Source organism: Sorex araneus, chromosome X (assembly GCF_027595985.1).
Source record: "Sorex araneus isolate mSorAra2 chromosome X, mSorAra2.pri, whole genome shotgun sequence".
In the NCBI taxonomy this organism is placed as follows: Eukaryota; Metazoa; Chordata; class Mammalia; order Eulipotyphla; family Soricidae; genus Sorex; species Sorex araneus.
This window is the reverse complement of record NC_073313.1, coordinates 261239588-261264822: the sequence shown is the minus strand read 5'-3', so window position 1 is coordinate 261264822 and position 25235 is coordinate 261239588. Positions and strand designations below refer to the sequence as shown.

Here is a 25235-nt window from a genome sequence, read left to right as displayed (position 1 = left end):
CATTATTAATAGCTATGAAGGCTTCAACAATATTTAGCAAGAACTGTAACACACTGATGTCAGTGCTGCAATCTGCTCAACCACAGTCAAGCGTGAGCTCCTGGTGATACGTGCCCTCGTCAACATGTTCAAACATTCACCAAATGTTTGTAAATCTCCTACTACCGTACTCCTTTCACTAGAGCAATGACATGCCAAAAGGCCGTAGGGACACTCCAGCGGGTAGTGCTTGCCCTGCTCTCAGCCAGCCCAGGTGGTGCCCCAAGCAGCACCCGGAGTGACCCCTAAGTGCAGAGCAGCAAAAAGCCCTCCCTGAACACTGCCGGGTGTGGTACAAACATCAACAGAAGGTTAGGGTCACCACGCAAGTGACCACTAAAGTACACTGGTCCGGGTGCACACAAAAAACATACACTAAATTTCCTGAGCCACACTTCTCTCAACTCTGAAGAATTAGAAATTTTAATGGGGTAAATGAATTATATGAGAAAAGAAACAAAACCCTTTCCCACATTTTATAAGTTCCTTCTACTACGTCAAAATAATATCCTAAGAAACAAATGTCTACCACAAGTGATGAATAGCATAAACATCTGTCCAGAAATATGGCAAATTGAAAACAATCACTGATTAGGCCTATCAAAATTAGGCAAAATCTTTTTAAAAATATTCTGTGTGAAATTCAAATACTTGAAAGACATCTATTATGTAAGATAGCAAATTACAACTCAAGAAAAGTTATCATTCAAATTGCTGACCTCACAATTCTTAACTGATAATGAGGAAGGGTCTTCTAATAATTACCATCGATGGTACAAATTTTACTGTAATATTACAATGTAGTTGCTCCCTGACAATTCCCATTCATCATGTATCCCGAATGCAGGTTTTTAAGTGGTTTTTAAATCACTGGTGCACACAAACACCAGGCCGGGAAACCCTGGCCGCAGGAGGTGTCACATCCCGCACCCACGGCTGACGCCCCGGGCATCAGCAAAGAGCTCTCTCCCGCCTGTGGTTCCGGTAACAAGACAGATGTCAAAAAGGAAAAAAAAAAAAAAAAAGAAAAAGATGTGATTGTTTGTAGTTGAACAGAAAGAAAGGGGGAGAGGATAGATAGAGAAAATTAATAAAACGTCAGCAGAAAAAGATTCAAGTATTATACTCCAAATAAAGTTCCCACAATTTGAAAATTCCTAATGCCTAAGTGAGATACACCTTAGGAACTCATGTAACAAAGCCCGTTCATTCTTATGAAACCACAAAGAAAAAAACAAAAGTAACTTCAGAAAATCTTCCACTGAGTGAGTTGGACTGTGGTTAAGGCACGGGCCTGCATGCTGCTGACCTGCGCTCCCTCGATCCCCAGCTCCGCACCTGGCCCCCTGAACAACGACCAGGAGAGGCCAAAAAGGGGAAGAATTGCAGGAGTTCAAACTATTCTAAATCCAAGCCACCGAATACACCGTAATTAGTAGGTCTGTATCCTCTCGATACTCTGTATGGCTTTAAAATAGTCTCCGCATACTTAAATTTCCTCACCAGGAAAATGAAAGTTTTAACTGGGAAATGCTGGACAGTTGAAAACTTCTAAGACCCTTCTCAATTACTGCCCAAGATTTCTAGAAAGATTCAGCTTGCACTGCATGTTATGGACAAAACTCTTCCTCATGCCGCCCCTTCAAATTCAGTGAAAAAGAAACCTCATTTTCTAACATTCATTACACAGCACCTTAGCAATCAACAACCACCCCGGCGCCCTCTGCTCTCTATCTCTTACCTGTTGCTCCTCTGGCATTGGTCTGAAAGGGGTTTGTCGAAGATGCAACAGAAGGACCACCAGCAGCAACAAATGGATTTGTAGAAGGCGCACCTTTAAAAAGTTACAAGATTCTAATCATTTGTATTATTTAATGTATTTCCTCACAAACTAATTTTAAGTGTTGTTTTATATTAAAAATACTGAAACTTTATAAGCTATAAGTTCATATAAGTTATTATAAGTTCATATAATTACGAGGAGAGAAAATTAAGAGCTTTCTGATAGTGTTCTGTCTATCTTCCCGTACTAAGAAATACTACACATTCGTCTCTTCAGAGCCCCAAGCACACGTACCTCCAAACGGAACAGGCACACTTGCAGAGGCAGGCTGTGTCTGTGCAGACGCGCCCACGGCCACCGTCCCAAACACACTGCTGGAGATAAAGAAGGAAACATCGTGGATTAAGGAAACATCGTGGATTAAGGAAACGAAGGCAATTCCTATGGGAAGCCATAAAGCGTGGAGTCAGGGGCCTGTGAGACAGACGGCCCAGGGGTGAAGGTGCTGGTCTCACAGCAGTCAATGCGGTTTGGTCCCCAGTTCAATCTCCAACACCATCTACAGTTGCCCGAGCACTGCCAGGAATACGGTGTGAGCACCCATGCTCAGGTGCCAAACTCACCTACTCTCATCAAAAAATGTGTGAACAGGTAATATTACATCAAGCATTAAGGCAGGGAAAAAAAAAACCAAACCCGAAAAACAAAGAATCCTAACACGCCTAAGTTTGATACTGATACAAATTTTAAAATTGTATTCATCTAAAGGAGTGAACAGGAATATTATTATAGCAGTGGGGTCCAGTAACTTGTGATAAAAGGGAATTCTGGTACTTAGGGGTTGGCAGTGTGGCATGTATGGTAACACATCACAAGAGGCTTCTTTTTTGTTTTGTTTTTGGACCATATGTGGCATGCTCAGGGCTTACTTCTAGCTCTGTGTTCAGAGCTCACGCCCAGTACCGCTGGGGAACCCAATAAGGTGCCAGGGATCTAACCCGGGTTAGCTGTATGCAAGGCAAGTGTTTATCTGTTGCACTGTTTTCCTGGCCCCACCTTACAAGACTATATACAACACTCTATACTCCAAAAGTCTGTACTGTACTGTTATAAATCAACACTATCTCAACAGAAAAGTTTAATGAAATTAAATACATAAGATATTGGGCTGGAGCGATAGTGCAGCAGGTAGGGTGTTCGCCTTGCACGTGGCTGACCCGGGTTTGATTCCTCCGCCCCTCTTGGAGAGCCTGGCAAGCTACCGAGGGAATCTTGCCCGCACAGCAGAGCCTGACGAGCTACCTGTGGCGTATGCCAAAAAACAGTAATAAGTCTCACAATGGGGATGTTACTGGTGCCCGCTCGAGCAAATCGATGAGCAAGGGGATGATAATGACAGTGACAGTGTCACTGTAAGACAGTAAGATATCAAAAAATTTTCTATTAAAAGCAATAAAGCCATTACCATGAGCATTTTAAATGATAATCTCTATTTTCCAAAGCAAAAGGAATTTGGCAAGAAAACATTAATACTAGGGAAAACAAAATCAACTTCTCAGAATTATTCTAAGTATAGGATACTCAGACTTCACGGACCCCATTCAGAAGAGTCTTATGTGCTTCAAACATTCCATGGAGTCAGAGACAGTGCAGCAGGCTAAGGCCTTGAATACGATCAACTAGGGTTCAACCCCCAATGCCATACAAGGCCTTCCAAGCACAGTCAGAAACATGCCCTGAACACAGTTGGTATGGCTCAAAAACCAAAAAATAAACAAATAAATAAACCACCCCAAGTAAAAAGTACTTCATGAACCACAATGTGAGATCACTTATGTAACTGTGTGATTTGTCATGCTGCACTTTATGGCAAACTTCTTAGTTTACTTTCATTTATGTCGAATGTATATGTATATAATACTAGGAAAGTAAACGGTATACACACACACACACACACATAAATATATATATATACATATATATATACACACAGTACAAATTTTGTATTTTTGCATTGAATTTCTCCCGTAAGACATACAGAGAATATATTACTTCAGAGTCCATGCAGTTTGTACTGCAAGTCTATCATTTATCTCCAAAAAGAGGGGCAGATAAATAAAAAGCTATAAAGATCTGTCACTGTCACTGTCATCCCACTGCTCATCGATTTGTTCATCAATTTGTTCGAGCGGGCACCAGTAATGTCTCTAATTGAGAGACTTATTGTTACTGTTTAAACATAACAATAGGATTAAGCAACCCACAGGAATGAAAAAGAGAAGATAAAATAGTTACAGGTCAAGTAAGCTGCACTTCCAACCATTTCCTTAATTCTCAAAAGAAGTTAAAACTATAAGACTTTTTAAAGATTAAATGTTAAAAAGCATTAAACCTCTTTTTACCAACCAATCTGTAACACCAGATTCTCTGAGCACAGTAAAAGATATGTCTATAAACACCAGTATAATATGAGGACGACAGTGTTGGGTACAGTTGTAATTTAATTTTAAAAATTATTTATGTACAACCAATACACATATTACACTCCAGATTTCTGATTTTCTTGTAATTAAAAAAGTCCTTAAAATATTCTGGTTACTTAATGGATTCTCTGCTGACTATAGTTAAATCTATAAATAATTATGATGAAATATGTACGTACATACTCTTAATTATATCTTAATGTTTAAGAAAATAACAAAACTCATCGTTTCTATTAAAGATATAATTATAGGAATTATTCAAGGACATCTGATTCAAGGGCAAATCAAACTGATTTGCAAATTAAATTCCTAAAATTTACATATTCATGACCTTTTTGTAAACTGTGCTCCCAAATACTCTTAGCTTTGAGTTTTGGGCTTGGTAGTTTTGGGAACCCTTGGAGGACCAAGCACTACTCTGAGGACCAGATGGTGACAGGGATCTAATTTCTGTAAAGTAAAGCATCAGCACTTTGGGCTATTTCCCCCCACAGCAAAAGACAAAAGTAAACATGAAGCAGGCGCACGGACTAAGACAAGTACCTGCTGGCGTTACTTGTGGAAGTATATGCATTACTCGAGGTGCCTGCAGAGCTGAAAACACTGTCCAGTTCCGCAAGGGCCGCATACTTGTCTGAGGATGCACTCGGCTGACTAGGAACCGAAACCACAGAACCAGCAGGAGCTTTTCCAGCAGCTCCAAAGCCAGTTCCCTGATCACCACCTGTGAACAAACAAAAATCAATTACATCAACTTGACAGTTAGATCAGCGTCTCAGCTGGATCAACTACATTCGCACTGAAACATAAAAACTTAAAACTTATTTAGAGCTAAGCAAATAAATGGACAGGATTAGAATTGGGGGGGGGGAAGGCCATTTATAAATATTTACTAAGCACAGTGGGTAGGGTGTTTGCCTGGCATGCAGCCGACCCGGGTTCGATTCCTCTATCCCTCTCGGAGAGCCCGGCAAGCTACTGAGAGTATCCCGCCCGCACAGCAGAGCCTGGCAAACTACCCGTGGCATATTCGATATGCCAAACACAGTAACAAGTCTTACAATGGAGATGTTACTGGTGCCCACTGGAGCAAAATGGATGAACAACAAGAGGACAGTGCTATAGTGCTACTTTGTAGTAAAGGACAAATTCTGCTGTCAGAGCGGAAGCATTTACCACTAGTTTACTGTCCATTCCCTCGCTCTCTGTAAGCAGGACCCCAAGCACTATTGGGGCAGGGGGAGGGGAAGGAAGGGACGGGCCACGAGGCCCTACAGACAGTGGTGGTGGGTAATGGCCTTTTCGACGGTGTGGAGGTACAGCTTCGTACACTAAAATCATAAACATTAACACTACTACATGTTTTCTCAACCGCAGTATTTTTTTGTTTCTTAACCTTTTTTAATTAACAAAATGACTTTTAATCTATCATACAACAATTTTTTAAAAAAACAAAAACTACTGTTTCTGTAACATAAAATAAGACTTCACTAAGAACATGCCTCAAAATTCCACACTAACAACTCCAAGACAGGTGTGATTTCTCAAGTAAACACAAATGTATCAAATGCTGTGTCTAATGTGAAGATCCTATTAATACAATCATTTATTAAGATTTTTAAAGAAAAAAAAAGTTGGTAATAAAGGAAAACATATATCATGTGTTTATTACATGTCAGGCACTGTTTTAAATATCCTATACACAGCAAAACACGGAGTACTATTCTATTAATTCAATGCTATGTGCTCATTTTGGAGATGAGAAAGCAGGTCCACAGATCAAGACAGAATCCAATCTGAGACCCCTACAGTTCCCCACTGCACTACGTGTTTAGGTGCAAAACTGGGTAAAGATTACCGCCATAAAAAATACAGGTTTAAATAAAAAAAAAACATAAAAAGCCAAAATAGTAATAGAAAACATTTCCAAGTAAATAAATTGCAGAAAAAGCCCTCTAATTCGCACTAAAACTTCTTGATCCTTTATGGCCTTAGTACAGATTTTTTTTTCCAATAATTTTCCTATTAAATCTGAAATTTACAATGTGTCTATGAGATCAATTTTGAAGTGGAGAGGATGGGGGTAGAGAGATAGATAATGCAGCGGTCAGGGCACTTACCTTGCATCTGTCTAACCCAGGTTCAGGCCCTGGCACCCCATATGATCCCCAAGTTCAGCCAGAAGTGATCCCTGAGCACAGAGCCAGGAGTAAGCCCTGAACACAACAGCCACTAAACCAATTTTTTTTCAAAAACTGAAGTTGGAACTTCAGATCTAATTTACTAGAAGATAATCATATTTAGTGTAGACAAAATTTCTATGCAATTAAGAAAAGCATAACCCACTGAAGTTCTTTAATGAGCAAATACAACTGCAGAGGGCCATCGAATTATACAAATTTATACTTCTGTTTAAAACTTGATACCTTGCCCAGCACTGAAGATATTGTCTAAATTAGCAAGTGCTGCATATTTATCTGCAGTTTGTAGAGCAGCTTTATTCGATGGAACTTTACCGACTGCTGATGCTGTTTGATGGCTCTGAGAAGTGTTGAAGGTTCCAAAGTCAGCACTGGAGGATTTGGGGAAGTTATCAAAATGAGCAAAATTAGCATTTACTGATCCAGCACTTGCACCTGTGAGAGAATAAATAAGACACTTGTAAAAGCAATTCAATTTTATTAAAATTACTGGTAGATGGCATTCAGCTTGAATCATTACACACAACCTCCTATAATTTTCAAAACTAGATTTCCAAATATTCTATCAACAGGTAGGATAAGTTTCTATGTAAAACTTAGCCATCCTGAAGTGAATAAAGTTCTCCTCAGCAACTCAGCTATCTGATTCACTTAATTTTTAAAATATTAAGCTATATACTACAACCTGTAACTAGCTCTCCCTAAATAGATTTCACAAGTGAAAAGTAAAAAACATTACACCCTTCTGTAGCTACAACAGAGATCTGAGGTAAAATAAATTCCCAGGTAAAGATTTTAAACACACTGATGAGACCCTTAATTTCTTAAATAAGAACTTAAGAATTTCTTAATCAGTGGTCTTTATTTAAAATGTAATTAATCTTTGATTAAAGATGACCAATTACTTATTTAACTTAAAGAGTTATTAATTCCCATAATTTAATGAGCATATGATACCATGGTACCTTCAGTAAAATCATGCCCTGTGCATACTAATTCAAGATATAAAAACTAAGATATACAACATATAAGAGAACTCACAGCATCTGCTTTTATAGTGCACAAGTCATCTAATGGGTCACTATCATCTACGTCCTCAAACTCTCTGCTCTGTATTCTAATGGTTCCCCTAAAGTCTTACCAACACTAAAGACAATATACTTCATTCTATGTTTCTAGTCCCACATATTACACGGTGGTTCTTTACTCCTATCTACATATGAGCTTTAGCAATCCAATTAGAAAGCATGAAAAGTGATAGCACGTATTTTTAAAACAAGAGATAGAGATAGATAGATAATCACTCCTATTATTACAAACATGCACACTTTTTTATCTGTTTTATGAACTTCAACTAATTTTAACTAAAACTAAAAGTAATGTATGCTTATATGTAAAAAACTGTGATCTGTCAAAAATAACTGGATACTCTATAGCTTTGGGATTTTGAAATGGTAAATATTCATCGCATATAAAGAAGCATGATACATAAACATATGATCTTAATAACATAATGGATGTTTAGCTGTGTAGGTAAACACGACCTAGAAGGACATGTCAGACATAACTGCGTGTAATTGTGTATGACTGTTCTTTGCTTCTTTTTTCCATTTCCTATTCACATGTTAACTTCCAAAAAAAATAATAAATATTTTAAAAACCTGCAAAAAAAAAATACTGGAAAGGAAGCACATACTAAGCTTCCAAACATTGTAAGAAAAACTTATTTCAGGGGCCCGAGTGATAGTACAGTGGTTAGGGCATTTGCCTCGCAAGCAGCTGACACAGGTTTGGTCCCTGGCATCCCAAGTAGTCCTCTAAGCACCACTAGGAATAATTCCTGAGTGCAGAGCCAGGAGTAACCCTGAGCAGCCCCAGGTGTGACCCCAAAAAAGCCAAAAACAAGAAACAACCCCACAACCAAACCAAAAACAAAATTTTTTGTTATTCCAACATTTTACAAATTGGTTTGATTAACCTTTATTGTATATTGCTATGTTCCCTGAATTCATAAATGAAGAGAGAGTGTAGAGTTTAAATTAAGGAATCTTATTTTAAGATGATTAACATTTAATAACAAAAACCCATGAAAGACAGCACAAAACATACTAAATAGTAATTGAAAGGTGCCTACTTGACAACAGAACTTACTGTTGGTAGCATGGAGAGGAAAAGCTGAGGTAAATTCACCAAAACTGCAGCTAGATGAAAGAATTCTAAATGCTGGACAGCCAGAAATAATATGAATGGTGAAATTTAAAGAAAAAAAAAGAAAATTGAAAGAAAAGGCTTTAAGACAATACACAGAGTTAAACGTCAAAATAATCAGCCAAAATCTAAACAAGAGTTTTAAGGATTACTAAAAATGATAGTTTTTTATGGGGAGAGCATACAGATTTAAAGCCCAATTCCTGCACAGAAATAGTTCATTTCTAAGGTAATATTTATAAAGTGTTGATTAAATAACTTACTCTTGACTAAGTAAGTTTTCTTCTTCTATTTGTTACAGTAATTAGCTTCCCTTATTCAGAGAATAAACTTATTTTCTGTGAACTGAGGAAATTTTTACAATTTTAATGCTACTGTGCCACCAAAAATTTAAAGATTCGTGTGCAGGAAAAGGAGAAAAGATGTGAATAGACAACACGAGAGCTAGGAAAAACAAATACATATAGAAAACAATAAATAAATTTAAGGTTTCCCCAGAGCTTTGTATTAAGATAAACGATTTTCAAATTAGATAATAGAGTTCAGTTAGGAAGAATTTTTCAAAACTACATCTAGATAGTTTTGTTTTTGAAAGTAAACGCTGAAGCAGAATGCGGGAGAAGCTCTACCTGTTTGGGGCGGAAAAGGAGAGTGACTTGCTGTGGGGAAACCTCCAAAATTACTCGAACCACTAGACTGTCCAAACGCATCAAAGTTTGCAAAATCTGCATTTGCAGAATTCTGAGCTGTAAATGGTAAGGAACAACATGTATTAATGACTATGAAGACTATAAAATAAAAAATAAGAACATGACAATTTTTTTAATTTTACGAAAGTTTTTACGGCTGGCTCACTCTATAGAGAATTTATGTAGAAATCAGATTTTAAATCCTAGCAGGATTCACCCCAATTTCAAACAATTAGAGGATATCCAGAAATTTCCCCTAAGCAACTCTGTGTACAATGGTAGGTAAATTTATGTACAAATACCCTTTGAATAGCCTTACGAATGGCACTGTAAAAGAAAGTATTCTTGGATTAAGAGCATTAAGTTTGTAAGTTTCAGTTAGGAAGTAGAGATGTGTTTCTTGGGGGGCCAGAGAGATTGTGCATCTCTACTTCCTTGCACGCAGCCAACCCAAGTCCGATCCCAGTCATCCCAGGAGTGATCCCTGAGCCCAGAGCCAGGAGTAAGCCCTGAGCAGAGATGGGTATAACACCCCTTCCCCTCCAAAAAACACCCAGAATACATTCTAGAAAATTTAGATTTAAAAAGCTAATGAGTGATTTGTCAATTATGTAAACCTAAAATGATGATATAAAGATAGTTTAACTACGTTAATACTCCTTTTCGTTTAAATCTACAAATAGGTCATGCATACAGAAGTGAAAAAAACTAACAGGCCCGTTCCAACCAAATAGACGGGAGATATTCACATCCTATTAAAAGTCTGTCATTTAAACACATAGCACATATTTAAGAATCAATGAGGAATAGTAAAACATAATAGTACCTCACACTCAGTGAAAAAGATGAAATAATTACTTTTCCACTAAGTACCAGTGTAAAACCACAAGTTTGCCCTAAACTTGAAATACATGACTAGGGCCAGGGAGAACAGCAGAAGCAGTAGAGGCGACGCCTAATCTAAGGCTCCGGGTTCAAGCTCCATAACCACCTATACCCTCCAAGCCCCTAGTGGACATTTGCAGAGAGCTACTGGGTGGTGCCCCAAAGTACAAAATGTATGTGTGTTTGTGGCTGGAGCACAGTACCGCAGGCAGGGAGCTTGCCTTGCATGCGGCCAACCTAAGTTCAATTCCCGGCATCCCGTACAGGTCCCCAAGCCCTATCAGGAGTAATTCCTGAGCTTAGAGCCAGGAACAACCACTGACCATTGCCAGGTGTGGCCCCCAAGCAAAAACATTATATAAATAAATAAAACACATGCGCGTAACTCAAGAATTTCTTTAAAGATCAAAAATAGTGACTGGGTAAGTAAGAGAGTGGATTTTATGAGAATATGATTAAAATTTAAAAAGTGGCTTGTGTGCTGAAAAGGTAATGCAAAATAATAAGAACGAATAACACATCCAGAATATGGGGAAAGCCATCATCATCAACGTACTTTGTATACACAACCACTTTAAATTTCTGCAGGCAATTCTACTTCTAGGAAGTCTTGTCATACACACACACAGATACACGCAGACACACAGACACACACACACACACACACACACATCCCTTGCATATGGAGAGTACACATGCCAAACAGAGGTTTAAAAAAAAATTATGGAAAAATTCAAAACTCAAATGACCAACAATAAGGAACTGCTTAAGTACATATGAACACCATGACAATAAAAATTGAAGCAATTTTAAAATTTCATATAAAATAATATAAATGAAGTAATAATTTCAGAAAAATTTTCACCAATCATTTTAAATAGAAACGTGTATAGAAAACCTGAATTTTTTTTAAAGCTGAGATAGTGAGATTTCATGTAAAACCATTTTCTTTGCGAACTTGACTGTACCATAATTTTGACCATCAGTATATACTCACAAACTAATAAACCCAAAGTTACTCAACAAAAATGAATATTCATCATTCTATGGGCCAAGTCTGGTTCAATCCCGGCACTGAGACACCCCGAGCCCAACAAGAGCAGCGACAAGCCCCGGCACCCCACATGGTCTCCCGAGAGCCCATGGTAGGAGCGGCCCCAAAGTAAATGAAATAAAATTCTTTAAAATGTCCTGGGATAGTTACCATTTACCTAGACAGAGTTACCACAATAGTAGAGGAAGAATATCAGTAAGCTTAAAGAGCGTTCAGTGAGAAAGAATCAAAGAATCCCATCTAAGCGCTGCGCCTAACAGAGCTGTCAGTCGTTCTAGCTCTGTATGTTTCCTCACCAGACCAACAGGAGGATCCGCTCCGGGATCTCTACCCGCAGATCAACTCCACAGGCTCCGCAGTCTGTCTCTGAGACAACAGGCCTGAATTCTTTAGCATCTCAGAAACTGGAAGGCCAGCTCCACATGCCCCCTGCCCCCCAAATACTTGAACACAAATTCAGCTTGTAAGATTCACATGAATTCCTAGGTAATACAACTATAAAGCAACACGAGTGGGTTATATTGCAAAAGGCAAGTTTCTAAGTTTCTTGAACATTCCAGATACACATTTGAGAACAACACAATTTATTTCATTGTATCTGTATTTTATCACACTTGTATTTCTCAACTGTTTGCCAACCACAGCAATAAACACATTAATCAAAAACCTATTCATATTCTGGTATGCATGAATTACCTCCAAAACCCTAGTTCTATCAGACTTTACTTGGAGAGACTGAATCTCCCACCTACAATTAGTTACAGTAACTTTTAAAATGCCCAAGTAGTACGCAGTACTACTTTGCTAAACGCATCATAAGTTAAACACTAATAAATTCAACAATACAAAAACTATCTGGAACCTCAAGCAACTTCTACAATGAGAAACTCAAACCAAGTAGAACATGGCAAAATAATAAAGATGCTTTTAGAAGAATCCTGTTAAAAGTACAAAGGACTCGATTCAGTTCGGTGCTTAAGGCGCCTGGTGGAGGACGGAGACACTGGCGGGGTTGGCGCTGAAGCACTGGATGCTGGAAACGACTTTTTTATGAGCAACTCTGTAAATCAGGTCTTAATAAAAAAAATTTTAAATAAAATTTAAGGCAGCAAATTAATGAGCTTGAAGGAAACCAAGGTAGAAAAATGCAGAATGGTCTAGACACCAGCAGTTCTTAACGAATTCAGTTAACAGTTTATCTATACAGTATTTAGGGTGTTTTTTAATATCCAATATTTGAAAAGGAGAATGTGTCAAGTAAATAAGCATTCTCGCTTTTCTTATGGACAGCATACCTAGAAATCTTGTGCCTGTATTTCTTTGTGGCAACAAGAAATTAAAACATTCCTGTTAAGGCAGTTCTAGGGTTCTTCCAGCACGGTTTGACATTCCTCTTTTGTGTGAAGTGGGCAGTTGAGCAACTGGGTCCCCTGGCCAAAGCAGGCGACCAGCCTTCGCCCTGAGCTGTCACGATGAACCACCCTTAAACAGGCCAGAACACTAATGAATGAGTGTGAGTCACTGTTGAATGGTCCAGGTGCTGGGGCAGGAGAGAGAGAGCAGCAGGCAGGGCACTTGCCTTGTGGGGGGCCAAGCCAGGCTCGAGCCCCCCAAGCCTCCACCTGGTTCTCTGAGCACAGGCCAGAACTGAGCCGTAAGCACCGCTGGTGTGGCACTCCCCTGGCCCCTCACCACCACAAAATTAGAAGTGTTTGGGGGTCTTGATTAAGAAACTGGAATGATGTTTTCGTAAACAGATACAAGCTATAAAATCTTAACTGTTTACTAGTGACCCTTGAACAGCACAAACCAAACTCTGTAAGGATCCACTTAAAGATTCTCTTTTAAACAGCTGACATAAACTTTGGTCAACATACATTTTATGACAGAGTACCCCTCTGAAAATGTACTTTCTCCTCCTTGTGAGTTGTGGGTTTTTTTTTTTTTCTTTCTGTTTTTGAGCTGGAGCCATAGCACAGCGGTAGGACATTTGCCTTGCATGCGGCCGACCCGGGTTTCATTCCTCCCCGTTCTCGGAGAGCCCGGCAAGCTACCAAGAGTATCTCGCCTGCACAACAGAGTCTGGCAAGCTACCAGTGGCATATTCAACATGCCAAAAACAGTAACAAACAAGTCTCACAATGGAGAAATTACTGGTGCCCACTCTAGCAAACTGATGAGCAACAGGATGGCAGAGACAGTGACAGTTTTGTCTTCAAGCTTTAGGACCACACCCAAGCTCTGCAGTCAGGATGACTCCATACAGGGCTTGGAGAAACATTTGTGGTGCCAGGGATAAATCTGCCTTGGCTGTGTGCAAAATAACTATTTCTCTAGTTCCCTTTATGGTTACAACACTACTTTTCTCCAGCTTGTTTTACTGCAAGAATACACTACTTCATGCATATACTATTCCTGTCAATCAAACTTCACCTTGTGAGGCTTCTGGAGAATAAGAGGCTATAAGTAGTCCAGTTTGGGGGAGTCAGCAGCTACATGGGGCTCTAAGAGTGAGGTTCTTTACATCAAACGCATGTAGGTTTATGTATGTACTGTGTATATAGCAACAAATTTGTGCACAAATATATATATGTGAAAGGGAGAGCACTAGAGGAAGAGGGGTTATTTATATTTTATGCCTTCAATTTGTATAATTTGGACATCATACAACTTAGAAATTTATCAAAGCCACTTTATGATAAAGACAAAACTGAGAAAGGTCAAGTAACTTGTCCAAAGTCATATACACAATGAAAGATGAGGTCAGCCTTTGATAGCCCCGACTATTCTGACAAAAAGCACCCTTCTTTTTTACCACTTTATGTCACTTCATTGTCTGGCAGACTGTAACAAATACAGCTTAGGAAAGACACAAATGACTACATCTATGTTTCATTTTAGTTTGGGGGCCACACCCGGTAGTGCTCAGGGCTCACTCCTGGTCATACGCGGTGCCAGGGATTGAACACGGGTTGGCCACGTGTAAGGCAAGTGCCCTGCCTGCTCTGCTGTTGCTCTGGCCCCTCTATGGGCCAATAACAAATCTCTCATTGTTACACATACAACTATGCAAGGTTTGTATAATTAGTATAATAATGAAAAACTGTCTTAACTATCCAGGGAAGTATACTTTAATCTTTGTATTTTAAATCTTTAATAAAGAATAGTATCTTCAGGAGCCAACTGCTTTCAATCCAAAGAGGAGATCATTTCACCACCATTAAAGATACTAGCAACAAAAATCACACACACACCAAATCTTGAGTTCTTGATATTAAAACAAGTCCCCGTTAGAAACTGTGAGGAATGAATTTATTCTGCTGATATGTGACTGCTCAGAACCATACTTTCCTCTATTAACGATACCACTGGATAATCAGGTTGGGTTTGGGGGGAGCTTCCTGGGGTGGGGGAGGAAGACACATGGCCAGGGATACTCAGGGTCCATGATGTCACAGGGACCAAACCCAGGGCTCCCACATGCAAAGCACACACCCCACCCCGTCAGACATCTTCTGGGCCCTAAGCAAAAACTTTTACTGACTTATTTTAGCAGATAAACCAATGTCAGAACACCATTGTAGTGGAAGGATCCAGGTACTGCTTCTCTATGGAGCTGACCTACAAGTAGGACTGTTACATGCTCTTTGGGGCCAGAGATCTAACTCTGCCCACAGAGCTCGTATAAGACCCTGGGTTTTAACATGAAAGCTTATAACTATCTCACAGTGATTCAATAAAATTATATATATATAAAAAAAAGACCCTGGGTTTTATCTCCAGCCCCATGTTCATACACAAAAATGTGCCTCTTAAACCCTTTCCAAAACAACAAATAACTTATACATGACTATACCTAATGAAACCTGATTTGAAGAAACCACTTGCATACACACATGCATATAAAGTAGAATGGAAATCTGATTGCTAACGAATTATTACTATATGTTAGTGATTAACTACAATAATGTTTAGTGAAGAAAGTCCCTGTCTTATACACATATGAAACATCTATGAACTAGTATGACTAACATTTGTTCCAAAACAGTATAGGGAAAAAGTGAGCAAAATTAAAACAAGATTATGTATGAAGGTTATATTATTGGTCACGTTTAAATATTCCAATTTCTTATAGTAAAAAAAATTGCAGAGTCTCTTTCCATGTTTCTGTGGAAAGAGGTCACATCAATATCTGATGTTAGTAAGTGTCGGATCTCTTAGTACATCACACACGCCTCTGCCTACAGCTGCTGGGGGCCGGCGACTCACCTGCATGGCTGTTGAAGTGTGCAAAGTTAGCAAAATTGGCCGTGGCTGTGGACTGCGGAGCTGGAGCAGCAAAGATGTCTGAGCCAAGATCACTTAAAAGGTCGAACTGCTTCTTTTCCTGTGGTTGTCCTTGAGAGCGACCTACAACAGGGGACTAAAGCCACGGATTTGTTTCTAGTTCGAACTGCTAATTTTTAAAAACAATATCCCACTTTACAAAGCATACAACAGTGTTTAAAAAAGTGATACTTTAATTGCAGTTTTCAGTACTTTAGGGGTTTTGTGTTCGTTTTTTTGAGCATAAATTTCCAGAACCTACTGCCAAATTATCTCAATGTAAAGTAAAAAAATGTAATTACAGCAGTTATTACATCTCATGACAAAAGACTACTGCTAAGAGAGCAATGCAAAGGTTTTCATAAACACACCTTCTGGACATAAGAGGAGATACAACATAATGAGTTAGTCTGTCTCTTTAATTTTCAAATCTTTGTGAAAACAGCAATTTATCAAGATGCTCTAGTATGCATTACTAAAGTACATAGGCTTTTAACTCTAATATTAAATACTATCCTTAGAATCATTCTTGGGTAGGAAAGCTACCCTATAGCCATACAGAAGAATATCTTCACGGGACAATCAGCTGTTCTTGAGTGCAAAAGTACAAATGTAGGTGCAAACTTAAGAACAATCTATTAGAAGCATCTACTCTTCGGGGGAATGGAGGTGCGGTGCTGGAGATCAAACCCAAGGCTTCACATACACCAGGAAGGGCTCTACTGCTCTACTCCTAACAGCCACTTCCTGACCCTCATTATTATTACTTTTTCAGAGAGGGGTGTATATCATAAAGACACCTGAGTTTCACAGATGAATGTACTTCCCAATATGGCACAGTGGGGAAATTCTCTCTGTGAAATCCTTTTCCAGCCATATGCCACAGAGGATACAGTGTTCTAGAACGCCAATGGTCACCCAAGATTCACCCTTTACCACCTGCACTGAGGTGAGTGCTCCTATTTTTCCCTGTACTAAGCTGTGAAGAACTCAATAGAAATATATACAATAGAACTGTCAACAATAATCTCTTAATGATCGCTTAATGTATTATAAACCATTAAGATATAAAGCTATTGACAAACAAGGTGGTGCTATTCTAGTAATTTTTTTTAATCCATGCCATTCGATCCTCCTTAAGCAAAGACCTTTACAAAGACTCCGAGATTACTCACCTGACTAGGTGTGCCCTTATTTAAGTGCAATGCTGGTGCTGAATCTCCTAAAAGAGATTTCAAGGGTTTAACCTCAGGTGTACTGCTTGTGCTACTGGCAGAGGACCCTGAAATAGATGCATGAACTGATGCCACCACTTTGGCTTGCTCTGGTGGGACAAACCTATGAAACATATGGAAAGTTGAACATGCATTAGCTACAGATTACGTAGGGAATACTAATACTAACAAATCTTAACCTTAAATATGATTTTGTACAAGACTATTTTAAAATTAATCTTATTTCAAAACACTTTTCAAACTGATAGTTCAAGATTATACTTAATTAAAATTCCTAGAGAAAGGGTAGCAAACACTAACCACAACATCTTTCAATTACTTGTGAACCGTTTTCATAATAAAGAAAATAAATGCTTTTTACAACAAATGACCTAGTTATATCATGATGAGTAGTTAAAACTACACTTTTCTTGAATGTGAAGCATAAGATATTTGAAAACAGATGGGAAAATATTTAAAATTTGATAGATAATAGTACAAAATATAAAAGTATTACATGTCAATAAAAGTAAATGAACATAAGTAATTAAAAAATTGCAGGCACAAAAATGAAAGACACTTGCAACCCAATAAAAATATCATTCATGGTCAACCTAAGTGTAGGCTTTACGAATGTTGTCATTATCTATTAAAAGACATAAACAGGTATGCTGTGCCCCAGAAGAACCACTCCCCAATACTTCTTAAAACATCCTCAGAGAAAATTATCCTGAAGAATGGAAGTATGAGCAGTTAAACATACATGCATATTACTATAGCATTTTAATTTTGAACAACTTAGCAACAAATCAAACATCCATAAGGACAAAACTATTTAAACAGATTATGCTAAAATCTATAAAATATTTCAGGTACTCTTTCAACATAAAACAATGTTCCTAAGACATTACAAGTCTTTCTAGCTCACTAAATGTGTCAATACAGGATTCACAAGAGAAAAGAAGTGAAGAAAAGAAAGGCAGTAAGAATATCATGCACAAATATTGACAATGCTGACATCCAGAACTGGAATTATGCTAAAGCTTTTCTGTATTTTCTGGGTTTTGACTTGCCCCACCAACCTCATGTTGGTGAAAGGAGAAGAGAGAACACAGGGCCAGAGAGAGTACAGTGAGTAAGGCGCTTGCCTTGCACATGAGAGACCTGTGTCAAGTCCCCTGGACCTTATCCGGTCCCCACCTCGACCAGGAGTGATCCCTGAGCACTGCAGATGTGGTTCCAAAATAAAAACAAAAGACAGGACAATTAAGAGTACCTATCCATTCCAGATAGCTCCACCACTCAAGGGTTGTGAAACCTAAGGCGAATTACTCCAGCAATCTGTGTCTCAGATTTTCCTTCTACAAAATGAGCATATGGTTGCTGTAAAGTACAAATAAGCTACCATCGCAAAGAATTTAGAAAAGTTCCTTGTAGAAGTGTCAGCTGTTGTGCATTAATTATAAAGTTACATTATAATCACAATGAAATGGTTCTTTTTTCCAGTAATGGGGGAGAAGGGTGTATGAGAACGAACACAGGAAGTTTAATTTTCCTATAATCTGGTTTTACCTGGTGAAATAAATGTTTCAGTATGGAAAAACCTTATCAAAAGATGAAACCAGACAATGGCATTTGGTTCAAAATACTCAGAAGACTAAACTTCTATAAAATCAGAAGTGAGATCTGAAATTTTTCAAAATCCCTTTAGCGGACAAATCCTGTTTGGGAATTTTTAGGGCGACTGCACTGCTTGTGCATATGCCACGTTAAAAATCCATGGGGCTGCTCTCTGGCCGTGAGTCACCAGTGTGCCGAACGAAGGCTTTCATGCACAGGACATTTGGGGTGTTTGTCAGTACTTCTGTCCACCTACCTATGAAATCTGCATTACTCTAGTTATTACTGTTGCTTCCCAGAACATTAAAAAAAAAAACTCGAATGATTACTGTCTCATTTGGATTGTGATTTGAATGAATTACTTTATTTTAAAATCATGATAATGATGAAGACAGAGTAAGCTTATGGTTTTAATTCTATCAATTCTTAGTCACGCATTTTTCTCATGATGGTTGAAGTGACATTAACTCAAATCTCTTCAAGTCCCATTCAAAGTAATTTATGTGTTGTAAAAATAAAATCAAAATATTTATTCTGAAATTCAAGTACTAGGCTAAGGTTATACAAAGAGAAATGAATTAACTACAAGCTGGAGAAGGTTGGGATATTACGAAAGTAATAAAAGATAATCAGACACTTCACTGTAAAAGTAGCATTTATGCCACCATGTTCACAATCTGAAATTTTTCTTCTTTCCGGAACTAAATTTTTTCTGGTATGTGTTTTTATCTATATCCACACCTAGTCGAGTTCTATTCAGTGTTGCTGAGAATATTCACCTTGGCTAATACTGCCCTGCATAAAGTAGTCTCAAGAAGAGCAGAACACAAAATTCAGAGCATGCAAATCACGACTACTTCTTTCTCATATACTCAATGAGTGAAAGTAAGCATTTATCACCCTTAATGCACAAGTATCCCTTCAGAACCAAAGCAGGCTTTGAAACATACCCTTCTCTACGTTAAAATACAGCTTCTCAAGGAAACAAACCCCCATTTATTACCCACTGTCTAGTCCATCTATTCGTGATTCTCTTCAACACTGCTACCACCCCTCCCAGGAAGAAAATACCTGCTATTAAAAACCAGTTTTTAAAAATTCACCATCACCAATATTTGGGGGAGGAAGGCTGGAGTGGGGGGGACTGGTTGGGCCTCACCCAGCAGTACTAAAGAAAATGTATGAGGTACTGGGGGGTGAAACCCAGGTCAGCCGCATGCAAGGCCAAGAGCTTTACCCACAGTACTCTCTCTCTGGCTCCACCAAGAGTTTATTAATAAGTCTCGGGAAACTGGCTTATGTTCTGATCACATGGCTAAAAGAGCCCAAAGTAGCTGAATACTAATTGTAAGAATATTGCACTTATTTGAATTTGTTTTTTTTTTTTTAAAAAATTAACATCTGATGGATTTATGGGAGAGTATAAAATCCTCCCATTTTAACCAGAGGAATGATTTTAGGAGTCCGCAGGGATATTTCAAGCTAAGACTTACTAACGATACAACTGAGAAGAAAACACGAACAGCAGTTTGATATAGTACCTAGTATATAGACCGTAATAAATACTTGCCAACTGAATATTTTAAGAAAGCTTTGTAGGACTGAAAATGTCTAAAAAGACTAAGTAGGTTAAGTAAGATCAGACTCAAACTCTCACCCAGAGGGCAGGAAGGCATAATATATGATCTAAGTTGCTCCTAGGCACAGATGAGTTAAGATAAAGAAATAAAGGTTTTGAAAACCAAACCAAATAAAAAGTCAAAGTACAATGAATCTGTCTGACCTACCTATTTACTTACTTCCTACCTGTGTACCTACCTACCATTTAGTTCCTTTTTTTTTTTTTTAATGTAGACTAGTCTAAGCCATAATTAATAGGATTTGGGGGCACCTTAGCTCTAGATACAAACTATTCACTCACCATCTTTTCTTTTCATATTTTTCTTGTAGAAACTCTTTCACTTTTTGTGGATCCCTGAAGTCTGGAATTGCTGAAGATCTATCATCAAATAATCCTAGCCAAATCTGTTTACAGACCTTTGGAAAAAATTAAAAAAAAAAAAAAAGAAGTGTTAAATTCAACATCCTGGATGAAATTTTAAAGGAAATAAAGATTCCTCCAGAAAGCTACCTACTTAGTAATACTGCTTTCAATGAGGATATTTATCACAGCCAGAAGGGAAGCAGCAACAAATGAAGGGACTAAGCTATTTTAATATGTCACAGCATACAGTAAAATCTAAGCGGCAGCAGCATGAAAACAGCACTTCAAAGGAAATAAATAGTGAAACAGGATTTGAGAAGACATGGGATTCTTTCCCCTATTCTGGAAAACTAAAAAAAAAACAAGTGAGCCACTAGTGAGCTACATAGTGAACCTTAATTCTCTCAACCCATAAAACAGAAGAACTAGAAGGCAAATTGACGGATCCTTAATGAATTAAAGAAATCTACCGAAAAGAAGGAAAGATACTAGACCCATGAGCAATGTTTTATGAAAGTGTAACAATAACAAAAGGGCAAGGCAAACCCAACTCTATCTTTGACTGCTCCCCCACCATCCTGACTAAAACATATTCAGAATCTCACAAGATGTTTTAGAAATACAAAGAAGCAGTAAAACTAATGCAAACTCTAATAAGACACAAAAAGCAAGTGAAGTACGGAAACTTGACGAAGCGGGTTCATCAGAATCAAAAGCGCTGCACTTCTCAAATGACTTATAATGCGCGTATGCCCAACCATCTGAGCGCGCCGGCCCTCACTTCTCAGATGTTCTTCTCTGCGACCAGCACTGCTTCTCTTTCTACTCCCTCTTAGTTTTTAACTCAAAAAATTTTGAGGAATACTCTCAGGACTTCTAGTCCACGGATGTGAAACTTAATTGTGTGTCTCTTCATCATGCTTTTTATTTTTAACTTAACCTAGCTAAGATTCCGTGGACACTGTCATAACCACTCCTTAATTTCTATCGTTTGACCTCTTAAAACCAAGCTTTACCTCCACAGTGCACCTGAATGGACATGAGTCTGGAGAAAAAACACAACTGTTCTGATTAGACCAAACAGTTTAGACACCCATGATGAAACAGTCTCAGTATTAACTCTCCTGTTCTTTGAAAACCCTGGGAAAAAACTCCCTTTCAGAAGATCTGTTTTCCAGGTGGCTGTTATCTTATTAATACAACAAAATCGAACAAGTACAAAAGCACCCATGATACTTTCCTAGAAGCGAATCTACCGACCTGAAAACGCCAATTGCAGTAGTGGTGGTGGAGCAGAAACAAATTTGGGGGATTAAAATGTGAATGATCACCAGAACCAAGGCTGGTGACATATTCCCAGATAGGCCCCTACAACACAGGCACTGCTAAATGAATCTTGCTCAATTTTAATGGCTACGTAAACCTGATTAAGTGCTAAAGACTATACACAGTATGCGAATGGACTGGAGTGATAGGTATATCACAGCAGGTAGGGCGTTTTCACCTGGGTTCAATTCCTCCGTCCCTCTTGGAGAGCTTGGCAAGCTACCAAGAGTATCCCGCCCGCACGGCAGAGCCTGGCAAGCCACCCATGGTGTATTCGATATGCCAAAAACAGTAACAACAAGTCTCACAATGGAGACGTTACTGGTGCCCATTCGAGCAAATGGAGGAACAACTGGACAACAGTGTGACAGTGCAAATGTGTGAGTTTCCAAAAAAGTGTGGGGACCTGCACTGGACTCGAGCATTCGGTGGCCGAGAACCGTTCCCCTGGCTGGCCCATGGCGACGAATGGGACGAAGGATCGAAGGACCGGGTACCCGGAGCAACAGAAACTCTCTCCTCCCCAGCGTAGGCCAATCTCGCCCCTTACAGCACAATCGTAGTCAGAGTTTTGGTCTTAGTCCCAGTCGTCATAGTGTCCTCATCCTTAGCCTCATCTTCCTCATCTTCTTCCTTCTCCTAGATCTCAAAGTCCTCTCCTTTCCAGTTCTTTCTAATCCTCCCTTATAGTATCACTGTATCACTGTCATCCTATTGATCATCAATTTGTTCGACCAGGGACCAGTAATGTTTCTATTCGGCCTAGCCCTGAGATTTTAGCAGCCTCTCTTTACCCGCCCTTCCCAGCAGTGTGGCATTAAAAGCTCTTTCAGGGTCAGGGGAATGAGACCCATCATTGTTACTGTATTTGGCATATCAAATACGCCACAGGATGATCTCGGTACCTTGCCACGTTCTCTGAGAGGGAGGCTATAAGAGATCCTCTGGGAACATCGGTTTATAGTCTCTGGGTTTTATAGTCTCTGGATCTTGGCAGTTGATGGTTGATGGGATTACACAGCATGGGAGGGGGGAGGGAGGGGGCCATGCTGCCCACCCATGGGTGGGTGGGGCAGCAGTTGTGGGTATGGCTGCTAAGTTACTGGAAAATGGGAGGGTCTGGGTGGAGGAGGCCCATTCTCATCCAAGTAGGCTTGGAGATCTCAGACCCGGGTCCCACACACCTGGGTTCCTCTCCCAGTTCCTTCCTGAGGCTCATCCAAATGTGTGGAGAAGGCCTTGAGCGTGGCTGTGGCTGGGTTCTGGAGGTCTTAGGCTGCCGGGGCTCTGCTCGGGCGGGGAGGGAAACTCAACCCGCCCGCTCCGAGGAACCCTGGGGCAAGAGACTCTGCACAAGAGACCCTCACACAGCATAGTAATATAGAAATCAAGAAGGGTGGGGATACACATAGGTGGGGCTGAACACTGTCATAACAAACAGAGGTAAAGCCACTCCTTCAGGGACGTTCTAGGGGATTAACTCAAGGACAAAATCTCATCTGAGGGTTCAGCACTCCAGATTACTAGGAGATCTGCTCAAGGACAGGATTCCATCCAGGGTGTATTGCCTTCTCCTTTCCTCAGCTAGTCCATTTAAACAATCATAGTGACAAACAGTGAATTTACTTCTTATAATATTTCTAGTCATTTTGTATGAACACAGTAAGAGATACATTAAGCTTAAAGGCTGGCTCTTCCTGGGGACATCTCGCTATATATCCCAGACCACAGTCCTCAGGCGAGGTTAGTCTTCCCTAACCCCAGCGGGTCCTTATTCAGTTACTTCTTTTTGGGTCATGACAGAGTCTGTCCCATAACCATGCTCTTAACTTTTTATACTTATGGTGCTTAGCTTGTCCCCTTTCAATGCCAGGGTAGCTCATGTCTTGCCCTGGGGTCTGGTCCATTCAGTCCCTTCGTTGGGACCCTCCTTTTGGGGACCTTAGGAAATCAGGGCAACAGAGGCTTAAGTTAGGCAAGTATGATGGATGCCCAGGAGTAAATATTATTTCAGAGTCAATCAACTCCGAAGTGACAAAAGCATAGCATCAACTGTCTTCCTGTGTCTATACTAAAAGGACATTGCTAAACCATGCAAATGTCATAAAGGAAAGAGAAAAGCAATATAGGATTATTAGTGCTTGGTAAAATTGGGTGTGCCTCAGGAGCACTGTTGTGGGAGAAGCTCAATAAACCTAGGCTCCCTGCAGGAGGAGCAAGGACAACCCAATGTTACCCAACTTGAATGAAAGAAGTTACTGCCGCCTAGATTTTACTAAAGTGTGGTTTTTAAACTTTGGTCTATTTCATAATAACCTGGAGGACTTGCTAAAACAAAGATTGCTGGGTACCAGCCATGAATTCTGACTGCATGGGTCTTGAATGACTCTGGACAATCTGCATTTTACAAGTTGTCAGCAACATGGATGTTTGCGGAATGGCATTCTCCCAGCTTCCTCACTTGAGTTAGATCCCAGCTGCTGAGAAGTGCCAGGTAATATTAAGATAGTGAGGGAATGTAAAAACAAACAACAAAAATTGTTGGGAGGCAGTGTCAGAAATGAGTTAATTAATGCTATCAGGACCCTTAACAGTGAGACAGCATTACGCATAGTAGATCCCGGCAGCTACTTTTAATGATTCCCTGTAGTGTGGCTGGTCAGAGCAGAAAGAACCGCCAGCAGTTAGCAGACAGCTCAGAGTAACCCCCACAGGCTGCTTGTTCTACAATTATGGCATTTGCCATTACGGAGGACATCATTTAACCATGATGACTGCCGCCTATTTCCCTTTTGCTTATGTGTATTTATTACTGATCATGAGTGGGTTTGGAATACAAAACTTGTGTCATAAAAGGCTCTGAAGTAACCTGTCCAGAGTCAATAATTCTTTAACTTGGAAAAATATGACATTCTCTCTTGTTTTTGAAAAAATTTCCAGTTAGAAGCTTTTAGTCCTTCCTTTATGAATGCTGCTAAAGCCACAGAGTTTTCAGAATCACATTTTGGTAGAATCACTCAGGTTTCTGTCTGAAAAAGACTCTGACCTGGCTTTTTTTTTGGGGGGGGGGTGCTTCTTTGGGCTCTGTGCTTTGGGGCTACTCCAGGCAGTGCTGGGGGCAACTCGGTGCCAAGAATTGAACCTGGGCCTCCTGCAGAGCACTGTGCTGGAGTCATCTGAGATGGCTCCCTGGCTTTCGGTGGCTCTTAGCAGCTAACTATTTCTTGGAGAAACAGGCCCTCTACAGGATTTGTAGTATTTCTGGCAGTAACTTACCCCCACGTCTGAACTTCTTGTGCTTTGTCACTGCAATGTTTTTGTAATGAGATTTCTGCCCCGCCTCACTGTGTCAACAGCTAACGGCCTTAGTGACTTTGGGGTATCTGCACTCAGCCCAGAGGGGAGGGAAACCACAGAAATGTA

At 39.6% G+C, this 25235-nt stretch overlaps 1 protein-coding gene across 8 annotated transcripts in view; it reads right to left on the bottom strand.

Annotated features, from left to right (window-relative positions):
• AGFG1 (ArfGAP with FG repeats 1) overlaps window positions 1-25235 on the bottom strand; it is a 73816-nt gene that overhangs the window by 8817 nt on the left and 39764 nt on the right. For 2 of the 8 annotated variants that reach the window (XM_055120831.1, XM_055120833.1), the window contains exons 3-10: window positions 20424-20539; window positions 16844-17006; window positions 15612-15765; window positions 9344-9460; window positions 6732-6941; window positions 4849-5029; window positions 2117-2196; window positions 1781-1873 (exon numbers count right to left, since the gene is read on the bottom strand). In XM_055120831.1, the coding sequence (XP_054976806.1) occupies window positions 1781-1873; window positions 2117-2196; window positions 4849-5029; window positions 6732-6941; window positions 9344-9460; window positions 15612-15765; window positions 16844-17006; window positions 20424-20539 (1114 nt within the window). The remainder of the gene's footprint in view (window positions 1-1780; window positions 1874-2116; window positions 2197-4848; window positions 5030-6731; window positions 6942-9343; window positions 9461-15611; window positions 15766-16843; window positions 17007-20423; window positions 20540-25235) is intronic. The other 6 variants (XM_055120835.1, XM_055120836.1, XM_055120832.1 and 3 more) reach the window with 5 other exon arrangements.